General features: G+C 53.6%; 7 protein-coding genes across 7 annotated transcripts; 3 read left to right on the top strand and 4 right to left on the bottom strand.

Annotated features, from left to right (window-relative positions):
• Window positions 1-150: 150 nt before the first annotated feature.
• vma-8 (vacuolar ATPase subunit D) lies at window positions 151-1,834 on the top strand. Its single transcript, XM_957612.3, has 6 exons — window positions 151-399; window positions 481-593; window positions 675-685; window positions 757-1,141; window positions 1,207-1,247; window positions 1,308-1,834. The coding sequence occupies exons 1-6, from the start codon at window positions 385-387 to the stop codon at window positions 1,535-1,537; spliced, it is 795 nt and encodes a 264-aa protein (XP_962705.3). The 5' UTR covers window positions 151-384; the 3' UTR covers window positions 1,538-1,834.
• NCU08034 (small nuclear ribonucleoprotein U) lies at window positions 1,656-2,970 on the bottom strand. Its single transcript, XM_957611.2, has 3 exons — window positions 2,761-2,970; window positions 2,326-2,639; window positions 1,656-2,254 (listed from the first exon to the last, which is right to left on the bottom strand). Exons 1-3 carry the CDS (start codon window positions 2,790-2,792, stop codon window positions 1,857-1,859), a joined length of 744 nt encoding a protein of 247 aa, XP_962704.1. The 5' UTR covers window positions 2,793-2,970; the 3' UTR covers window positions 1,656-1,856.
• Window positions 2,971-3,711: 741 nt separating this feature from the next.
• Window positions 3,712-6,761, top strand: NCU08033 (hypothetical protein; the record flags this gene model as incomplete). The annotated part of the gene is made up of 2 exons (XM_957610.2): window positions 3,712-6,669; window positions 6,741-6,761. The coding sequence occupies 2 exons, from the start codon at window positions 3,712-3,714 to the stop codon at window positions 6,759-6,761; spliced, it is 2,979 nt and encodes a 992-aa protein (XP_962703.2).
• Window positions 6,762-7,257: 496 nt separating this feature from the next.
• On the bottom strand, window positions 7,258-8,205 carry NCU08032 (tRNA-splicing endonuclease subunit sen34; the record flags this gene model as incomplete). Its single annotated transcript, XM_957609.1, has 1 exon — window positions 7,258-8,205. The coding sequence occupies one exon, from the start codon at window positions 8,203-8,205 to the stop codon at window positions 7,258-7,260; it is 948 nt and encodes a 315-aa protein (XP_962702.1).
• Window positions 8,206-8,436: 231 nt separating this feature from the next.
• On the bottom strand, window positions 8,437-9,988 carry NCU08031 (paxneb protein superfamily; the record flags this gene model as incomplete). The annotated part of the gene is made up of 1 exon (XM_957608.2): window positions 8,437-9,988. One exon carries the CDS (start codon window positions 9,986-9,988, stop codon window positions 8,819-8,821), a length of 1,170 nt encoding a protein of 389 aa, XP_962701.1. The 3' UTR covers window positions 8,437-8,818.
• A 308-nt stretch (window positions 9,989-10,296) lies between these two features.
• On the top strand, window positions 10,297-11,647 carry NCU08030 (UDP-glucose 4-epimerase Gal10). The gene is made up of 2 exons (XM_957607.2): window positions 10,297-10,804; window positions 10,895-11,647. Exons 1-2 carry the CDS (start codon window positions 10,458-10,460, stop codon window positions 11,004-11,006), a joined length of 459 nt encoding a protein of 152 aa, XP_962700.1. The 5' UTR covers window positions 10,297-10,457; the 3' UTR covers window positions 11,007-11,647.
• Window positions 10,641-12,866, bottom strand: NCU08029 (thiamine pyrophosphokinase). Its single transcript, XM_957606.3, has 2 exons — window positions 12,431-12,866; window positions 10,641-12,277 (listed from the first exon to the last, which is right to left on the bottom strand). Exons 1-2 carry the CDS (start codon window positions 12,475-12,477, stop codon window positions 11,308-11,310), a joined length of 1,017 nt encoding a protein of 338 aa, XP_962699.1. The 5' UTR covers window positions 12,478-12,866; the 3' UTR covers window positions 10,641-11,307.
• Between the last annotated feature and the right edge of the window lie 138 nt (window positions 12,867-13,004).

Genomic DNA, 13,004 nt, shown 5'->3' with positions numbered 1-13,004 from the left:
GTGGGGTTAATTGCTGATAACCTCCAAGATCTTGGCAGCAGGATCCGCAGCAGGTGCCAGCCGCATCCCCGGGACGAAGGCCTCCAGCTGCTGCTCTGGGTGGTGGTGGTCCTGGATCCAGTTGTTACGTAGGGCGGACTTGCAGTGGGCGGCGGCCGTCTCAACCTCACATCCAAGCTCCAACCTAACATCGAGCTCCACCAACCACGGCCGGGCCGTCCCTCCTCCAAGTCGATATCGAACCTAGAGTACCTATCATCTGTCGTTGTCGCATGGAATAGCATCACGACTCCTCGAACCATCATTTACTGCCCCCAGGACCTACCGTCGCCTTAGTCTTATACCCTACCTCGAGTATACCTTGGCCATTGCCGGATCGCAAACATGTCTGGAGCTGCGGTATGAGCCTATCCTAGCTGCTCCCCCGCAATTACTACAACCGGGTCCATGGCGTTGACTGACAATGAGTGGTGGTGATAGGATCGCGAGGCCGTCTTCCCCACACGGCAGTCCTTGGGTATTATGAAGGCCAAACTCAAGGGCGCCGAGACGGGTCACAGCTTGCTCAAGAGAAAAAGTGAAGCTCTCACCAAGTTCGTTGTTCCCCTCCCGGCCCATGTCCATCCATACCTTTACACAGAGCTTGATACTGACATATTGATTTCACTCAACAGGCGTTTCAGAGGTACTAGCCACTCTCGCACACACCAGATATCCGCGAAATGTAGACACTCTAACACACCTGTCTCCTCACAGAGATTACCCGCCGAATTGACGAAGCCAAGCGCAAGATGGGCCGCGTCATGCAGATCGCTTCGCTCTCCCTCGCCGAAGTCACCTACGCCGTCGGCGGCAACATTGGATACCAGATCCAAGAGTCGGCCAAGTCGGCGCGATTCCGCATCCGGGCCAAGCAGGAGAACGTCTCGGGTGTGCTACTTCCCGCCTTCGAAGCCTACCAGGCCGAGGGCAACGACGACTTCGCCATGACAGGTCTGGGTAAGGGTGGTCAGCAGGTACAGCGGTGTCGTGAGACGTACGCCAGAGCGGTGGAGGCCTTGGTAGAGCTGGCTAGTCTGCAGACGGCGTTCGTTATCCTTGATGAGGTCATCAAGGTCGTCAACCGGAGAGTCAATGCGATGTAAGGCGAACCAAACCTGTCTTCCCTGCAAGATAGAATGGGGGACACTAACACGGAGTTTCTAGTGAGCACGTCATTATTCCTCGGACCGAAAACACCATCAAGTGTAAGTAGATGTAAACCCCAAGGTTCCGGCACTAGGGTAGATTACTGACAGCTATTATAGACATCAACTCGGAACTCGACGAGCTTGACAGAGAGGAGTTCTACAGACTCAAGAAGGTTGCTGCCAAGAAGCAACGAGACAATGCGGAAACTGACGCTCAGATGAAAGCAAAGAAGGCAGAGCAGCAGCGGCTAGCCCTTGCAGACTCTGAGAATGCTGAAGGTGAACAAACCGAAAACACCCCTGCCGATATCTTGGCTGCCGAGGAGGACGAAGACGTCATCTTCTAGTTTGATGTCAACTGTTTAACGTATTGCGAATCGCTGATGGCTGGACGGACTGTCGATGACGATCAAGAATGTTTTGTTTGCATGAGAATTGTTGAGGCAAAGGGCATGGGCGCAATTGAGGAGTTTGTCTTGTTTTTAATCTTGTTGTAGCAATGGGTATCTGAAGAAGGCGCTTTGCGAACTGCCCGAGTGGTGCCCTCACGAAACGAAAAACTTCTAGCACACTCTGATAAACTGTGCAGTGCATAACATCTGTATCGCACAATACTACTGCTTCCTTTGTTGACTTTCCCCGGGCACGCATCCTTCAAAACATGCTCTACTGTCTCTGGTAGGTAACCTTCATGATCTTTTCGCCGTTCTTCAGGGCCATGCCGGCCGTGTTCTCCTTGGCGGTAATTGCACCAGCCTCGGCATCGTATTCGACGAAAGCGATACCACTGCGACCAGGCACAGTACGGACTTCGCGGAAGCCATCGAAGCGGGAAAAGATGGTAGTGAGGTCGTCCTTGGTGAAGTCGTCGGGTAGGTTCTGGACGAAGAGAATACGGTTGGGAGGTAGGTACTCGTCGGGTACAACAGCAGCAGGGCCCTGGCCCGTAGCCTTGAGGCCGGCACCGCGTTGGTTCTTGGCAGGGCGCGCATCGGGGGCGGCACCCTGGAGAGGACGCTTGAGGCGGTTTTGTTGTTCGGCGACTTCGAGGGCTCTCTTCTTGTCTGTGGCGGATGATTGTCAGATCGAATGCTCTCGCTGCTAATTGGGGGTCGGGGAGGCGAAGGGACCATACCCTTCTCAGCAATGCGCCTGCGCTTGTGCTGGTCAAACTCCTCCTCGTTGCCAGTCTGAATAACCGTAGCGTCGCTCCTCGTCCGCGCCAGGGTCACCACCATGGGCTTCTCAAACAGCTCGAAGCCCTGGAGTTCATCGATGGCAGCCTGAGCCGACTCGGGTTTGTCAAAGACCACAAAGGCCTGGCCCTTGGCCTTGAGGTTGGTCTTGGCGACGATATCAATCACATTGCCGTATTCGGAGAAGATGGTGCGCAGGGCCTCCTTGAGGGGCTCTGGCTTGACGCGCTCCTCGAGATTGCGTACATAGACTCTACACAAACCGCAAACATGGGTCGGTTAGCTTGATCGTGTTCCGGGATTACCTCTCGACTAGAAAGAAACACCCGACACCAGCCAGTGCTTTGTATGTGTCGGAGTGCAATGACACATACGTAGCGATGGGGGCCTGTCCAGCTGAAGCCATTGTTGGTGGCTATCGACGTTTTAAAAATAGCGATTGGAACGGTACGAAGGATCTATGCGCGTGATGATCGTGAAGATCGTAAAATGCTCGTGCGCAAGAATAGGACTAGTAGGTACTGTAGGTGTCGTGGTCGGTTATCACCGAGCAATCTTGAAGTGTAATGATGTCCAAGTGCAAGTTCTTAGTGGAGTTGCTTTTTTTGGTGGTGAGTTGGGGATCCGCAATTCAACAAGGGACTCTATGCCTAGCGCAAGGACGGGAAGCGCTCAGGAGGCACCACCTGGGCTCAGCTGCGCTACGTGACGCTAGGAGGCTACTACCTCTAGTCTAGGCACTGTACACTACACACGAATGTAACAAGCCTGTCTGGGGCGTGGGGCCCCACCAGTTACCTCATCCCGCTCGGCTATCATTCCATGCAACTTATCGCAAGGCCCGCCTGTTGCTCGCTGTTGATTGCTCCGATGCAGTGTCGGGTAAGTAGTCCATTCTCTCCGCTTTGCCCGCTGTCGCAGGGTGTGTCTCGTCCCGCGGCAACAGCGGTCCTGTCCTCTCCCCTCTTGTCTCTGGTTTCCCACTCAGTCTCCATGTTGTGGCCGTCTCAGCATCCTGAAATCCAGCTTCTATACTTACTATATCAAACAACCTGGGAACCCAACAGCTGTCCATACGCGTAACAACCGTCTCGGTTTGCCGCCCCTTTCTGTCATGCGAAGATGCTGGACGTTTTCCTGAGCGAAACCACCAGATGAGAGACAAGGACTCGCGCAACCAGGAAGAGACAGAAGTGAAGATAGGCGGTTAGCCAGTTGCCGACGCAGCCGGCGATCGCCACCCAGCTCATTACGCAGTAAAAGAGGAGTTTGCGAGCCCGAACCTCAGCGTGATACATTCACCTTCCATTCCATAAGATCCCATTATGGACGATAGTGTTTTCCTGCCGGGTGCTGCAACGGCGGCGGCAGCCTTGGCGTCGACATCAGTACCCATCCCGGTGCTTAACAATGCCAGCGCATGGCACAACTTCACGCTCTGGACCGCCCAGCACCTGGGCTATGCGTTCAACGTGACGAAACTGGCGCCTACGCTCGAGGATTTGGTCTGGGCGGGACCCAGGATGGTGAAGAAGCTGGGGAAGCTGGGCGGCTCCTATATATTCTACCCCGATGCCATTGACGGCTTTGGCCAGCGCGTCATAGCCGAGTCGACCGATCCAGCCGCTTTCTTTGTCACGACTACTCCTGACAGCACCACCGCCGCCGACGCCGCTCGAGCCATACTCGAATCCGCATCATCTTCGGCCGCGGCCACTGCTACGGGCCAAGAGTCAGCCGCCTTCGCATCACGATTTACAATGGAGGGCGCAAGAGGTTTAGGGAGCGTCTTTAGCTACGCAACAAGCAAGTGGGCTCTAGCATGCATCGTCATGGCCGTTGTCTTCAACCGAACACACATATTCGCCGCTACTCGCCGCCGACTTGCACTACGCTGGACTCTTCGGCTTGCGCTGCGGTTACCTGTTATCTTGGTCCTCGCTTGGCAGGTCGAACGAATCCTTGAATCGATACAGTGTCAAACGTCTCCCGACTTCGCCAACCTGCGCTGGGGCAACGCCAGCAAGAGCTCCGACCTCATGTTCTCCGAGAAAAATAACTTTCTCCACGGCTTGAGCTCGACCCTGCTCTTCGGCGCAACCGATAAACAATCCTGCCAGGCCATAAGGATGGTGCCATGGGACAACAATTCAACCGAGCAGCCGGAACTAGTAGGATCCTTGTCCCGGCTCTGGCCCCTGTTCATGACATTCTGTGTTAGTCAGTTTATCGAGGTTCTCTCTGCGACGGTTCAAGGCCGTCCAGTAGCCGCGGAGACGGGGATGACGCTTTTTGAACACTCATTGGCCTTTGCCGAAGCTGATGCTGCCATCAGCAACCAGCTGGGCTGGGGCCTCTTTACAGGCAAGGGCAATTCTTCCCAGGCACTAACAGGATCTGCCGTTGCCGTGACGCGCAGCATGATTTTAAGGAGAGTCAACACGTCTCCAGAAGTTCTGCTGGTTGCGTTTCTATCTGCCATGAGCCATCTCACTAGCCAAATACTTGGTGTCTTCAACCTGCAGTCTAAATTCCGGTTGATCAACACTGGTTTCTGGGGACTTTGCTTTATGGGCAGCATTGTCTGGGGCGCCGTGACTTTTTCCATTGAAGATAGCTCAGCTCAAGCACTCTTGAGATTCCCTACAGTCTGCATTATCGGATTTGTACCGCACGTTCTTATAATATGCGGCATCTTTATCTGTTCTGTAATTTACGCTCTAACGATGGCGCTCTCAGCCTTCGCTGTTGCTGAAGGCGCTCTCGATGCTGGACAACAACGCCCAACTCTCCGAGACCGCCTTGCTCGAGCCCACGCAAACATGCAAGCCAATGGATCTCTTTCCGACATCCGTATCCGGTGGGATATGGACTTCTATACTGCTCTCCTTCGAGCTGGCTTTGGGGCCATCACCATGGCTAGTGAGGCGGTCTACCTGAACGAAGACCATCGGGTGAATGTGAAGCGCTATACCTGGTTGGAGGACGAACGGTTCCGCGAGATCGAGGAGTTGAGGATGCAATGGCTTGGAGGCGGAGTATCAGGTTCCCGTTTCGACTCCGTCGGTGTTATCGGTCTCGTACCTGTCAAGGAAGACCAAGCAAACGCCACGAGCGGTTACGCGAGGGAACGGGCAGCGCAAAAGATACCCCGGAATAGCGTTTCCGCCAGGCGACTGAGAGACGGGGTGGGTGCTACTGAACGCAGTGGTAGGTGGCTATTGGCGATCGAGTATGTTATGCACATCAGCCGCCTGATCATCACAACTTCGATGCTCGTCATCATCAAGTTACTCTCTTACTTTGGGATTCGGAATCCGCCACGTTGGCTCCGGGCATTGGCCCTTCAGCCACCAAAGCCGGAGACAACCACCACTGGCAGGAGGTCAGGGCGGAGAGGTGATCGCGGCACAACAGCCATCTGGGTAGACGCATCAGATCCCAACTCTTTCCCTGTTCCGCGCAGTGAGCGTGTAGACGTGGAAGCCGAGTTCCGTCGGCGCCTCCAACAACCCCTCGGCAGTGAGCAACCCGACGCCAGCGAAGCCGACATCGACTCCAGGCTCTACAGCTGGTTTCTTAACGGCGGCTGGTGGGGAAACACCGATACAAGCGGTGACTACGTTCCCCCTGACGGCAGTTCCGGCCTGGACGACCCTGACTTTGACACCACAAGCATCATCTCCACAACCGAGAGCACATCACTATCAGACTTGGACGCCTGGGAGTCCGACAGCGACAACAACCATCTCCAAGACGGCCAACGAACACCCACTCAATCGTCCCCTTACCCAAACAACAATAGTAACCAAAACCCGCTCCATCAATCCTGGGCCTTCTCCCGGGAATCCACTCCCTCGCAAGTAGCAGACCTCCCTCTAGCAGCCTCCGACCTCGCCCGCCTCCTCAACCCGCAGAGCCCGGAAGAGCGCGAGGAAGCCATCACCCTCGCCGCCCACTTGTCCTTTGAAGAAGGCATCATGACCCGCTCCCGCTTCCGCCAGCACCAGGCGCGCCAGCGCGTCAAGGTGCTACTCTCTGGCGCCCAGCACCGTAGTCTTTACGGATATGGAAGGGGGCAAAGCACACAAATGATGACGCCCGAGGAAGAGGCTAGACGGTTGGAACAGATATTGTTGTCGAGGCGGGCGACTGCTGCGCCCACGGAGGCAGGGGAGGAGGGCAGCGGAAGTGGAAGTGGAAGTAATGGGGCGGCAGCGGCAACGGCAGGCGACTGGGCAACGGGCGCGGATGGACTGGGCAGTGAAGGACCGCAGTGCGTGGTCTGTCAGTGCGCGCCGAGAACGATCATCGTGTGGCCGTGTCGGTGTCTGAGTCTCTGCGATGAGTGCAGGGTGAGTTTGGCCATGAATAATTTTGATAAGTGCGTGTGTTGTCGGAGGGAGGTTATTAGTTTTAGCAGGATTTATGTGCCTTGATACTTTGGGCTATGGACTTTATTGGGAAGAGGAAGGTATTTTTCGTATTTCTAAATGGCTTTACACTACACACCTAGTCTAGTTGGTAATGATGAAGGGAATGAGAGGCATGTCTTAAAGAAGAAAGCATCATAAGATGGAAGTTGCGTGTCAAATAGCATGATGAATGGCCATCGAGGTTAGTGTCACGTTGTGAGGCATGTACAGGGGCAAATGGGAAGCGATTGAAAGGGTGTTTTGATGGTTCTTGGTCTGATCTTGGCTGCCTTGGTGTGGATTGTTCCCATGGATTTCCCATGGGATCTCGACGGACTACATATACGCAACAATATATTCATCATTCAACAGGCTTAGATCCGATGATAATACAGAACGTGAAGGCTTGTTGTAATGGGTATCATCTCTTCCGTCAAATGCTCAAGCTGCCTGAAACTACATGCCCGCCCACTCAATGCAGAACGCCCTCAACTCGCCAGCTTCACTGTCCTCTGTCGCCGGTTTCTGCCCTCCCATGAGGAAACTCTTCTTGACAGCCGTTCCCAAACGACCACTGGTGACGAGATCCAACATGGGGATCTTCTCATCCCACCCATAGCTGTTCGCCATATAATGAGCATGATAGCGGAAGGGGTCGCCGGGGTAGACGCTAAAGTCACCACCGAAGCGCAGACCTGGAGTGATGAAGTATCCTCTCTCGTTCAAGTACGAATACAATGGTAGCGCAGTGTGGTTTTCTACATCAGGATTACTTGTCCCGTTAGAAATCATGGCATTGCTGGTGGTTGGAGTGATTGCAGGTAGCTTCTCCTTGACCAGCGGCTTCTGAGGAGGCGTCGACGCGTCCGTTTTGAGTGGCTTGGATGATGACGACTCCAAGAGGAATTCTGCTCCTCCTTCTTCTTCCTGATCTACGGCGGCCGCAACGCCATCGGCAGATGATGCTGACAGCGGCAGTTCAGTGGGTACGACAACAGAGGGCTGTGGCTGTTTCGGCTTGCGCTTGTCCTTGTGCTTAGCCATAGACTGTGCCTTGGCCTCATTGAACACAAGCTGGGCAGTTCTGCGCTGCGTCTTGATAGACTGCAGGTATGATTTGCGCGTCTCGTCATCCATTGACTTCAACTGGGTCAAGTGTTCTAAAGGGTCATCGGCAATGTAGGCAACCTTTCTGTCCAAAAGCATCTTGGCATCCTCGGCATACAGCTCGAGCGGCAATCCTAGGAAGACATTCTGAGTGGGATTCTGCGGCATGGTGCCCGTGAAAACAGCGCAGATGCCATGCTGGCGACGGATATACGCCACATCATCAATATCAAAGACGAGGTACCGACCAGCGATCTTGGAGATCCGTACTTGTCTGTCGTCCTCGGTTGATGACATTGTAAGTGTGTGAAAACAATGAAGTGCCTAATTTTCTCTTGGTTAGAAACAGTTCTTAAACCGAGCTTGCGTCGTGTGTGAACAGGAGAGATAGATTGGCCAAAGGATCAGAAGCCTTGGACAGCCGTATTTATCATCACTATGAATCAGGGGATTGACAGATTGATACGTTTGTTGTTTCATCATGAAATGACCAACTGGGAAGTGTGCAAAAAGAGCTGTTTTGACTTACCAAAAATGCTGTTGTTGGACACGACGACACGAGGAGAGAAAGTGGGAAACTTCTGGGCGGAGGTGCGTGGGCTTTTATCGCGCCGTGGCAGAAAACGGCGGAAATTTGGGCGGTGAGTCCACGACCCCACACATTTTCCTTGAGCTCCACCCCAGGTGTTGCTGTACGCCCGTAGGTAGCTCCAGGCGGGCGTCCACCAATGGTTTCAGTGGCTCGAGTGGACTTACAGCGTGCCCAATACCTGGGCAAGTAAAGAGACGGGAGTTTCAATGATGATCAAGAAGCTCACCTGAACATATGATGAGACTGCCAAAAGGGGGCCAAAAAAAGTCGGTTATTTGCAAAAAAACAAGCCGTTAAATTGCCAAGCGGAAGATGACTTTAGAAATCAAGCCCATCCTTCTTTGGAGCAGCTGAGGGCTTCTCCTGCTCATCCTCGAGCATAGGCGGGAGACTGTACGGTTTGATCACCAAGCCCTTGGATGCGCTCAAGCTGAATGACAGGTTCTCACGGAATTGGCCCGACTCTGCTCCTCCACCACCCTTCTCATGATACACAGGCAGTGTGTATACTTTGAACATACCCTGGGGTTGCTCGTTTGCCTTGGGATCCGACCTTGAGGGCGGCGGTGGCGCGGCACCTAGCCTGGCAGGCAAGGGGATGAGCTCGACGACGCCGTCACAAAGAATTTCTATCCACCGGACCAGGCCTGAACTGCGAGGGAATAAGGACGTCGGGAAGGTAATGATTGCTGTGAGCTGGGTGCTGTACAGTCGAAGGAGAGCCCGGAGCCCATGTAGAAACTGTAGAACCTCTGATGGTTGGGCGCATCCAGGAGGATAGAGGGTTGGTGAGAGGAGACTGGGCACCACCAGTCTATGAATGGCGTTTGATCCTGAGCTCTCCAACTTGGCCCGCAATTGCTTGAGAAGCATCTTCAGAGGAGAAGCTGTCCCAACACTTTTCCGGTCTAAGCTCGGGGAACCGCCAACTGAAATCGGGTTCAGAGTACCCTTGGACTCGGAGCTGGCAAGCCTCTTGCTGAGATCAAAGGAGTGACAGAAAGGCGCTCCAGAATCCCCACGAGCAGAAGCTCCTGCATTGGCGTTGTTACCCAAGGACTCATATCTCCACGCAATCTTCATCTTCTCTTCGGGTGCCGGCGCCGGTGATGCACTCTTTGACTTCTTGTCAGGTGAAGCCAGCCCTGGAAGCTGATGCCTCCATTCTGGCGGAAAGGCTACTGCGTGAACCTGATGCCCTTGGACGAGACCCTCGGCAGCATAGTACCGTAGAAGAATTCCAGAGAAGTCGGTGGTCCCTTGCTCCTCAACCAGTAAGCATGTTCCTAAGGGGAGTCCACCGTGTCCTGCAAGAAGTTGGTCCAGGGAAGCAGTGCCAGTTGAAGTGGTCAACCTGCCATCAGTTGGTGATGGTCGAAGACCCGGCGCAAGCTGCGTTTCCTGTTTGGGTTGCTGCTGCTGGGGAGCGGACGGCGTGAGTCCGGCTCTCGGTGAGGATAGGACGGTGTTTCTTTTGACGAAGGACATAGTTCAGTCGGCAAGTTGCAGTCCTTATTTGAGTATCGAATCCAAACTTGATGATGTTGAGGTATGTATTCTTCAAGTCCAAATATAGTCGATTCGATCCCTGGAAGAAATTCCATGGAAGCTTGGACGTCACTGGAGTGCCTGAGAGCCCCGCTGTACTTTTGTCACACACTGGACGGGCGTGACAGGGATTTTCAATGGTGGTTGCCCCACTACTTGCCCCGGCATCCTGGTCCAATTGCCGCAAGGCTGGAATTTTTTGGGACGGCAACTGCATGGCGGCATCTCCATCGCTCAGTCGCATCTCCAAAAGTTTCCCCAAACACCATCATTACTACCGCTCGCGACAATTCGTTTTACCCACCTATCGACACGCGTTTGATACTCGACCAAAATCTGACACTAGTATCCTTCCGAGCAATCAATATCCAACATCGACTGTTTCATCGATTCCACACCAGCATTCACAATGTCCGCCCTCACGTCCGACGCCCAACTCTTCGAGGACGAGTTCAAGGTCGAGAGAATCAGCGATCCCAAGTACGACCGCGTCGACCGTCTGTACTGCACCTCCGTCGATGGCCAGACCAGCATGCAGCTCGATGTCAACAAGGAGCTCTTCCCTGTCAAGGTCGGCGAGTACCTTAGAATTGCATTGGCTACTTCCTTGTCCCTCGACGGTAGCAAGGACGACGAGAGGGGTTGGCGCGATGCTGCCAAGCTCGGTAGCGTTGAGCAGACCCTGGCCGACAGCTATGAGTATGTCTGCCATGGCAAGGTCTACAAGTTTGAGGATGGAAAGGATGGCCAGACCATGTAAGTTGTTGCCTGGGAATTGGGCAGGAGTATCTCGACCTTGGAATTCGGGGAAAATGAGTGGCTGACTGGTTCGGTTGCGAAATTTAGCAAGGCGTATATGTCCTACGGTGGTCTTCTGATGGCCCTCGATGGTCCCTACAAGAAGCTCACGCCCCTGCGTGTCGACTACGTCTACCTCCTCGCCAACAGGAACGCTTGAGAGCTGAAATTTCCGGAGAATAAAAAATTGAAAAAAAGCAAATGTTTCCAGCGGCTAAATAGCATCAGACCGATCAAGAGTCTAGGGCGCGAGCAACATTCATTGGATCTTTGGAGGGCGAACGGGCGTTTAAGGTTATGCGTGGACCAGAAAAGGCATATCCTAGGGAAAAGGGGTCTGGGGAAAGTAATGAATCAACGATACCCGGAAAGCAAGTACCTGTATTTATGCCGCTACCGAGCCAAGGGCTGTCCATCTGCCTTTGGAAGAGCTAGTGCCCTGCGGAAGGTGCTCGATGGATTCAGGCCTGATGAGGACCGGGAAAGGCGATGTGTCGATGAGCCCGGTCACGAAATGCGTCGTAATGCGGCTCGTTTTCAGGCGTGTAAATGCCGTGCCGAACGAAGAAATCGAGCATGACGACGGCACAGTTCGGCTTCCACATTCCCTGGGCGAGCTGTTTCTGGATCTCCTCCACTGTGCACAAGCTGAAGCTCTCGACCTCGCCGTCTTTTGGCTCGGGGACGACACTTCCATCCGCAGGTAGCTCTAGATCATAAATCCATTGGCATTCCGGGTAGATCAACCCCGCCTCGCCTCCCGCGCGCTCGTCCGTGATGTAGATATAAGTGATGGTGCAGACCTCTTTGGCGTTGTTCCTCACGATATGCTCGGACAGTGAAGCCTCTTCGTCCGCCTCACGGATGACGCATTCGAAGGGGTCTTCGTTGGTCATCAAGCCACCCGCTACCGCGTTGTCCAACATGCTCGGATAGGTCGATTTGGTCGCGGACCGCTTGGGAACCCAGATTCTCAAGTCATACTTGCTGCTGGCATCCTGACGTCTGATGAAGGCGTTCATATGCACGCCGTAGCGTGTGGTTCCAAAGAGGCCCATAGCTGCCCGCTCTATGCTGAACACGAGCTCCTTGTTGCGACCATAAACTGGCCACAGCTCGTTTCGCCAGCTCTTGAGGATGGCAAATGCCTCTTGTTCACGCCAAAGCGCAGTGAGCTTTCCGACAAGCCGAGTGCGTTCCTCGTAGGTTTTGTCCGGGGCATCACGGAAGAGCACTACAGTCCTATTAGAGACATCGATGTGCAACCCTAACTGTCCTTTGAGAGTTGCCGGGGCTTTGTTGAGTGCATCGACAACGTCCAGCTTCACGTAGCCTATGGGTACCTGACCCTGCTGGTCTTCCCAGACGAACGTGTAGAAAGACTTCATGATCTGGGCATAAGCCTCGGGATCCCGGTCCGCGTAAGGGAAGCTTGATTTTTAGAGATAATGTAAGCGCTCGTTCTGGTCATGTTCGGAATCCAGGTAGGCCTTAGATCCGTTCACTGAAGTTCCATCTAAGTTCCTGGGCGTGAACACAGAGGATTCGGTTTCACAGAAAAAAAATAAACAAATAAATACGTACGCATCGACTTTAGCCACCAAGTCGAGGGTGGACAACCGAGGAGTCATGGTTTGGCAACGGGTTCCCGAGACCTTGGATAATAGGGCGTGGTCACACGGGATCGAGTAATGCAAATGAAGCCGAAAGTCTGGATTTGTTGACTTGAGCTTGAGAGGCACAAGTGAGAGGATGTTGTCAAGGGAAGAGAGCGTGGGGAAGCAGATATTGGCGTGCGCTAATCTCCTGTCGTTCGGGAGCGCAATTGAAGACCGTCGGGAATTGGGAGGGGAGGAACATGAAGCATCTCAAATTAGGGAGACAGCATCAACAGGGCAATTCTTCACTTTCAATATATTTGAATCAATGGAACGAATTCGTGTTTGAGGTTACAAGCGCAAGTGAATTAATTGATCTCATATCGTCTTTCCTTCAGATAGTTCAGATGACGAGACTCGGGACAGAACTTATGGAAGGATAGAAATCCAAAAAGCCCCTGTCGCGTGTTGAGGCGCTTTGTAGCGGGGAAAGAGCAGTTTACCACAGGGGGTCACAATGGGGCAACGAACAATCCTCATTGAAAGTGGAAGTTACAGAC

Source organism: Neurospora crassa, linkage group IV, assembly GCF_000182925.2.
Source record: "Neurospora crassa OR74A linkage group IV, whole genome shotgun sequence".
Taxonomy (NCBI): Eukaryota; Fungi; Ascomycota; class Sordariomycetes; order Sordariales; family Sordariaceae; genus Neurospora; species Neurospora crassa.
Note: the sequence above shows the minus strand (reverse complement) of the source record. Positions and strands in the feature narration are given on the sequence as shown.